This window comes from Belonocnema kinseyi, chromosome 1, assembly GCF_010883055.1.
Source record: "Belonocnema kinseyi isolate 2016_QV_RU_SX_M_011 chromosome 1, B_treatae_v1, whole genome shotgun sequence".
NCBI classification, from domain to species: Eukaryota; Metazoa; Arthropoda; class Insecta; order Hymenoptera; family Cynipidae; genus Belonocnema; species Belonocnema kinseyi.
Genome location: NC_046657.1, coordinates 114,629,101 through 114,637,760, shown reverse-complemented (window position 1 = coordinate 114,637,760; position 8,660 = coordinate 114,629,101). Strand labels below are relative to the sequence as shown.

General features: G+C 30.8%; 1 protein-coding gene across 2 annotated transcripts in view; it reads right to left on the bottom strand.

Moving 5' to 3' along the window:
* Positions 1–6,630, bottom strand: part of LOC117170267 (probable kinetochore protein nuf2) — a 37,069-nt gene extending 30,439 nt beyond the window's left edge. For both annotated transcript variants that reach the window (XM_033356926.1, XM_033356934.1), the window contains exon 1: positions 6,179–6,630. In XM_033356926.1, coding sequence (XP_033212817.1) covers positions 6,179–6,349 — 171 coding nt within the window. In that variant the 5' untranslated portion in view covers positions 6,350–6,630. The remainder of the gene's footprint in view (positions 1–6,178) is intronic.
* Positions 6,631–8,660: the final 2,030 nt, after the last annotated feature.

Below are 8,660 nucleotides of genomic sequence, written 5' to 3'. Positions count from 1 at the left end.
AAAAAAAAATCAAAACATGATTTTCGATGTATTTTTTCCCGTAGAATTCGATTCTGAAGTCAAAAAAATAAAATTTTTCTTTATTTTTTTTATTTAAAAAAAAACCATGAAAAAACCGTAAAAAATGAGATTTTTCGAGCAAAACCCCATAAAAAGTAGCTGGACCCTACTTTGTTATTGCAAATTCTGATTCAGCGTCGAAAAATACATAAGAATAGATAGGTCTGGTCAATTGCACAGACACTTTTGTTTTTTTTGTGGACCTGTGTTATTAAAGAACTCAAATCTATTGACAAGAAATGAATTGCAGTGTGGATAAAATTATAATGTTTTTAAATTATAAGAGTCAAATATGTGATACAATCGATGTTATTGAAACTTTGATTTTGTATTAATAATAAATTTATTACAGAAATACATTATGGACCAATTTTCATAACATTCCAGCAATAGCTAGTTACTCAACTGCGCATGCGTCGCAATCGGAATCTAATTAGTTTCACGCGAAGTTTAAAATGATAAACAAAGTTTTTTTCTTTTTCATTATAAACATTGACATTTCAAGTTATAAAAACGTTCATTAGTTCGAAATTAATTGATAGTAATAAAAATGATTTAAATGAATGATTTATATGATTTAAATTCTGTTAATAATATTTAAAATAACTAGAAATATTTAATTCAAAATTTTTTATTTTTGTTTAAAAGTTGTTTGGTCTATATTTCTTCTTAACCGATTTAAAAAAATAAAACGATCGAATAAATGATAGCGCAATTTTTTGGCGAAAAAGTTATCTACAACCACCTTCTCGAATTTTTCAAGAAGTAATGCAATTAGCAGGAAATTGAATTTATTTACAAAAAATGTTAATAAATCGTAAATGATAGGTTATTTCCCGTTGATTTTCTTTGGAAGCATTTGAAAAGGTCAAGTTGCAGGGAATCTTTTTGCGAAAAAACTTTTTCTAATTTTTTTTAAAAGTTTTATAGACAACATTTTTTTTCAAGAAATTGAAATTCTTATTTAAAATATTTCTGGTTATCATCCATTTTTTTCATAAAAAACAAAACTTTTCCTCGAAACTGATACCATCCACAATAATTTTACAATAATTTTACGTTTTTCAAAAGTATAATTAAATTTTGTATTCTGAAACCTTTTCTTTTCGTGCTTGTCGTACTTTAATTTTAACTTAAAATAACTGAGTTGGAAATTCAGAGCATTAAGGTGGCCTTCGAAAGGGGAGGACCATTCGATACTTTCGAGTTTACTTATATTAAATCTCCATTTGTGAAATTCATGAATGGATTATAATGAGACTAATCGTATACCGATCGGACACCGAGGGGACACAGATCGGGTTTCCCAATCGGGTGTCCCGACCTGGCCCCGATCTGGGCGTGTGTTTCATCCGCGGCCTTGACACGGGATTGACTTGCTCTAATGCTGAATGCCTTACCAGTACATTACTGTTATTTTGCCAAAATGTGTAGAAAACACTTCTTTATAATTATGGATGGTAGTTAGAACGAAACGAAAAAATGTTTTTTTCTACTTTTGGTCAGCTTTTTCGGGAAATCGGCCACTGTGCAATGGTTCCAATAAGAAAAATAACTGGGTTGACACGTACAAAAAATCGGATTTAAGAGTGACGTTACCGTATCTTCAAGGACTCTCTGAGAGGTTGACAAGATTGTAAAAAAAGTTCAACATAAATGTTTAGTTTAGTAATCAAAACACTCTTAAGACATTTTTACTTAATCAAAAAGATATTGATAGTACCGAAAATTGTTCTGAAATTGTATATCTTATTAATTGTAATTGTTGTGAAAAAGTTTATATTGGAGAAACAGGTAGAAGATTAAAAACTAGAGTTTCAGAACATAAAAAAGATTGTAGAGTTGGAAATTTCAATAAAGGTCTTTCACAACCTTGTTGGAACTTGAAACATTATTTTGTTTTTAATTTGAACAATATTAAAATTCTTGATAGAGAAAAAAATACATATAAAAGACACATAACAGCATCTATTTTTATAAACAAATATCACAATATTTCGATTAACTTGCAGACAGAAATTATAAATGCCAAAAAAATATATCAAAGTATTATTGAATAAACAAAACCAAGTTAAAATTCTAGTTACTTTGGCGCGCTTTCCTCATTCACAGTTCCTTCAAATGTTACCGCCTTGTCTACTTTGCTATATGTTCGTCGTTGTCCAAAAACATTATAAAGATTTTGTGTTTTTCGTCAATTAAGATTTAGTTTCTCAAAAAAAGCCTCTTCAATTTTTATGAGGCTTTTATATGATATGTTTTTTGTATATTTTAATTTAATTTGATGATACACATCAGTGTATCACCATTAAAATTGACTCTAAACTATTGACAGATGTTTGACTCCAAAATTGTATAATCTTGTTTTTTTTTACAAGAAATTAAGTAAAGCTATTTTTTATTAATTTCAAAAAAATTTGTAATTATATGTAAGAAACGATCGTTATGTATATTATTTATTTAGATTCTCTGAAAAAGGCAAGCAGTGATAGTCGAAACGTCAGAATTTCAATTTCAATAATAATTTTCTTATGGGAAATACGTTTTAAAATTTATAGGGCTTGCGACACCTGCAAATATAATTTTTTTCAACAACAAAAAAATGGATTTTTACATTCTCATCATTTATGATTGATAAAGTATTAGAATTGTCGGAAATTTGACATAACACTTTTTCAACGGATCTCCACGTTTCGAGACCCCCTGAATCCGAAAATCAGGTTTTCACGTGGCGTCTGTCTGTCTGTCCGTCCGTCCGTAAACACGATAACTCTCGAAAAAATGAACGAATCAAATCCATCTTTGGCACACTTTTCTAGGTCCTAAAAGAAAGGACGAGTTCGTTAACCAGCTATTTTTGATAAAAATTCAAAAAGTAAGCATATTTTGAAAATTTTTGAGACCACTTTTTTCTGAATTTGAAAATTCTATGTACGGATATTTATAGTATTGAAAAGAACAAAAAATTTATCCTAATGACTTTTTTCGATAAAAAGAAAATTCTCAGAGTTATAGCGTTTTCAAACTTTTTTTAATCAACGGAAAATCAAAATTTGAAGCCGAAAAACGCACGATATGAAAAAAAGTCAAGCGAAGAAAAACATTTATTTTTGCAATCTCTACAAGATTATCATAACCAATTTTTGGATTTTCTTCAAAAATCGAAAATTTAAATTTTGATTGCACAAAAAATAATGGAAAATAAAAAATTCGATTTTGTGGACAAACTATGTAGGATACAAAAAAAGATGAATTAACAAAAATGGTTATCCCAAAAAAGATCTACAATTTCGTTAAGAATCACTTCTTGATAGGACGCGTACGCTTTGTTTTATTCGTGAAAAATAACGTTGAAAAAAGTAAAATAAAAAGAAATGTGTGGAAAAACGACGAAAGTTACGAGAAAAAAATTCCAACAAAACCTATTTACAAATGTCTGTCGGAAATCGAGCGCGCAGCGTGAGTGTCACGATGAGAATGTGTACCTCAAAGCCTACAGAGCTTTGAGAAACTTAATCTTTGACTATACTTAATTAAGTAGACCATCCAGAATATGAAGAAGCATATAAATACTGCCAACTAAGAGAGATCTTTTTGATAAAGTTTTTTTGAAGCAGTCCAAATGCAAAGAATAAATATCCGAGCGAAGCGCGAGATTCAACCGCCGCGCGCCCTAGGCGCGCTCAAACTTGCGAGCGAAGCGAGCCGCGCGCGTGTATTTCCGGCCTGTATTCATAAAAATTCGTAAAAAATTTACAAATGCATTTTAGACCACCTAGGGTCTAATGTACAGATTGTACAGGTTTGCCCAGGTTTGCCTATCACTGCCTCAATTCATGCAACACCCCCACTCTTTCTGTTCTCGTAGCAGTGGGAGCAGAGCTGGCAGATCGAGCGAGAGGGGTATCGTGGTTCAAATAAATCCAATAAATGGCGCTCCGATCAGGTGGGCCTGTTTTTGCATTGTTATATATAGCAAAATAACTAAAATTCATTCAAAACTTGATACTTTTTATAAATATAAAAGGAAAAACAAAGTTTTCAGTAACAACAAGAGCAGCTGTAATTAGTAATCCAAAAGATTCATGGAAACATGTAATTTAATATTAAGAACATTGAATATAAAGATGAATATTTTGAAAACAGTTTGAATTGTATCCATATTTTTCTATTGTTTACTTTGCTACTGTATTTAATTAATTTTATAAACAACTGTTACAAATTTCAAATGTTGATTTATAATATTACTTCCCTAATAATAATAATTATATTTAAACATTAATAATTGTATAATATACTTTTTATTAATTCACCTAGCCATTTACGCTCTCTAAAAAATTAAAACTGGGATTTAGAAGAAAAGAATTTGGAAATTCTTGTAGCAAGTCAAAATTCGTCGCACATTACAAAAATTCCTTCTTCCAAAATAAAAAAAAAGAGAATGCAAAAACGGTAAATATTGCATTGAAAGTGATTTCTATTAGAAAAATGTGTAAAATTGACAATTTAAATGATAAGAACTTGTAGTCGAGTACATTTATTATTTCCTTGAAAGTTTTCTTAATTATTAGTGCAAATTCATAGGATTAAAATGTGTAGCTCCTGGCTGTACGTCATACTATGATATCGAATAGCTTATTTTTCAACCAAAGAAATGATTTTTTAATCAAAATGATGAATTTTGAATCAAAAAAATAATAATTTTAAACAGATGAGTTTATTTTTCAAACAAGTAAATTTATTTCTAGCCTGAAAGATTAATTTTAATCTAAAATAATTAATATTTAACTGGAAAACTTGGATTTTTAACAAAAAACAAGATTTTTCAAATAAGGAGTATAACTTTTAATGAAAAAACTAATTCCGAGTGGGCACACAAGTCCTAAACTTGTCATATATACGTATTTCGGCGGACGTCTTAAGAACGTTCTGAGGACTTTTTAAAGACATGAAAAGATCCAAAGGATGTCTTAAAGACGTCAAACAATATGACATACAGGTACATTCTAAGGACGTCTTTAAGAAGTCCCGGTGTCCACTGGGTTTTCTACAAAAAAGTCGATTTTTTACAACATACGTGAATTGTGAACGAAATAAAAGAAATTTCAATTTAAAAAGACAAATTTACATCCAAATTGTTGAACTTTGACCTAGAAAAGGTCAATTTCCCACCCGAAATAGTTATCTTTTCTATTGGAATTACATTATGGAGTTACGTTTTTAATTTAAAAATTGATTTTAAATAAACTAGTTATATTTTTAAAAAGATATGAATTTTCAATGAATATGATGAATATTCCAACCGCAAGTAATTGCATGAAAAAAAAAGATAAATTCATGAGAAAAATGGGAAAAAAATTTTAGTATAATTTAGAAATATTTCCATTTAAAAATATTACTTTTACTCTAAAAACTACATGAAGCACTCTCTTTTTTTAAATGTTTTAAATAAAAACGATAATTATGTTCACTCATATGTCCTGAAACTGTAGATAAAGTAAAAATTACTTTTCGAAATTGACAAAAATTACTAAAATATCATGAACTTGAATTCTGCTACGAAAGCGGAAATGTCCAGATGAATTAATAAAAAAGTATATTATAAGGCTAATCATTATTACTATTATTATTAGTTCAGTAATACTATCAATCAATATATGAAATTTCAAGAACTAAATTGTTTATAAAATTTATTAATTACATTAGCAAAATAAACAATAAGAAAAATATGAATACAATTCAAAATGTTTTCAAAATACTCATCTTTATATTTAATTTTCCTAATATTAAATTACATATTTTCATGCTTTTTTTGGATTAGTAATTAAGGCTGCTCTTATTGTTACTGAAAACTTTATCCTTCCTTTTATATTCATAAAAAATATCAAGTTTTTAATGAATTTTATTATTTTTGCTATACATAACAATGTAAAGACAAGCCTACCTGTTCGGAGGGTTATCTATTGGATTAATTTAAACTACGATACCCCTCCGGATACGAAAATAACTAACGCAGACACATACGCGGGCGATGCATAGGGCTGGTTTTAACGACAGAATGTCGGGAAGGAAGGAATCGGCTAAGAATTACATGGCCTTAATAATAGATTTCGAATACCTGTTTAATTATATTTCCATCGATGTGAAATTTATTAAAAAACACTGCTATAAGAATAATCACGAAATCCTTGCTTGGCTTAGCAAGATCTCTCTCTGTTACAGGAAGTCCGACTGCTGAGAAAATATTGAAATCTGCTCCATCCTGCTTGCTTGATTGCTTTTCGGCCATTATTTTTGAGTTTTAAAAAAATGTTGACTTAAAGAAATTCGGTAAGAAACAAGTCTAACTAATATATTATACGACGATAACGGGATACCGACGCAAAAAGACAAGAAACTATAAACCAATTGATAATCATCTCAAGAAGATTTTCCGACTTCTTCGTTCTTTCGACTTGTTTGTAACTGATTTTACCGATTTTATCACTATCTTTATTTACGAACCACGATTGCTCACACTCACGTTAATAAATTCGAGCAAATTACGTGTCTTCAAAAAAAGTGCTTTTTATGCATGACACTATAGTCTATGCCGAGAAATTAACGACAGTAGATTGAAACTGTAGGAAACTTCATTACCATAAAATATCTACAAAAGTAAGCGGGAGATTTAATTTTTCCATCATTTGTGGATGTAAATAAAATTTAAACTTTGATAATTGTATAGTGATAACGAGGTCATACGTTATGAATTTTAAGAATAAAACAGCAACGTAAAAGACCGTGAGAAAGAGAACGAGGGTAGGTGGGTCAGAATTCTTTATTATGGGGTGGCAGGATGATCTCATGCGCTGCAAGTGTTTCTATGATCTTTGAGTATACATTCAATACCAAAGAGTTTAAACTGTGAAATAATAGCTTCAAGAAGCTTCATCGTAGAGTTAACTATACGATAAACATAGGGCACACAAGTCCTAAAGTTGTCAATATACGGTTTTTGTCGGACGTCCTTAGGACCTTTTAAGGAAATGTGACGAGTGGATTCCTACCTTACCCTCACTTTTTTTATTTCTCAACTTATTTCCACACGAAGCGCCACATCGAGTTGAAAATTTGGTACAATAAATAAGAAGCACTAAGAATTGCGGGTCTGCTCCCAAACTTTAATAATTATGAAAAAAGCTAAAAAAATATTTGCAACAAATAACTTTTTTCATAATTATACAAATTTAGGACCAGACCCATCATTGTTAGTGCTTCTTGTTTAGTATGCCAAATTTTCAACTCTATGTGTTGTTTAGTGTCATAATAAGTTAATAAGTTGGGAAATAAAAAAGTGGCAGTAATCTAGGAATCTGGTCACGTGACCCACTCATCACATGGCCTTTAATATATGAAAAGATCCAAGGGCTGGCTTAAAGACGTTAAGTAACCTCAAATTAACATACATTTCAAGGACGTCTTTAGGATGTGCCGGTGTCCACTAGGTAGCTGGTATCTTTTACGTAACCGCATGCAGTGGGCCCCAATAGGGCTAACTACGCCACTGGTCCATCGCCTTCAACTTTAGTCCGATTTTTCATTTCTTTTTAGCAAAGTGCTCTAAATTCTTAAGAGCTTCGCGATCAGAAATGTTATCTCCTCTATTTATTAATAATTTTTTTATTCAAAGTGTGAAAACACTGAAGTTTTCCACATGACAATTTTGTATACCTTCAGGCTGTTGGCACGGGGCGCACAAAAATGGAAAAATCTATGACACACAAAGCTTGCCAGTGGGCAATGATCATTTGGTTTTGAGGTTTTAAAAATGCTGTCTGAACATTTTCCCGTCGCCGAAAGGGATTCCACGGATGTAGAATATGCGCTTGCTATCTGATTTTTCGGAAAAAATCGAATAACAGCTAAAAAATGAGAGTAAAGTGGTTAACCAAACTACATGAATGGAGACCAAAGCAAGTGACAGCTGTTTGGCGCTGATAGCTCAGCGTTATTTGAACGTACTGCCAAGCATCTATACTGTCGGTAAATTTGCCATGAAGGTAGAAATAAGGAGACCAATCTGTAATGAATGGACTTCGCCAAAAACTGTCACTTTTCTGTTGCCAGAAGTACGCACATACACATGTGTAAAATCACACTTACGTATAGTTCAAAACTTTCCAGGCGTGGCGTGCCAACCGCACTTAAAAAGATATGGCCGTCCCTATTGTTTTGTTTTGACAGGTCGCTTGAACAATTAAATAATTAATAATCAGACAGGATTTTGTGAAATGTTTGTGGAATAAAAAATTATTCGCCAGGGAAGAGGTAGGTAGTATGTTTATGAAATATCAAATTACTTTGACCAAACACAGTGCGTGCGACAGATATTCGACGCTTTCCTAACAAAAACAATAAACATACAACTTACAATATTCTGAAAGTCTTGTACACTGTACACTTGGAACCACACTTATTGGAAAATTTCGTTTTTATACAGAGATTTTTAATTTTAACATCCTTGTCTTTATTCACAAACTATTAATTGTTCAATCATTATTTATTTATATTTGACTCGCGTTTACATCGTCGGCCATATTTTTTTAAAGTGCAGTTGG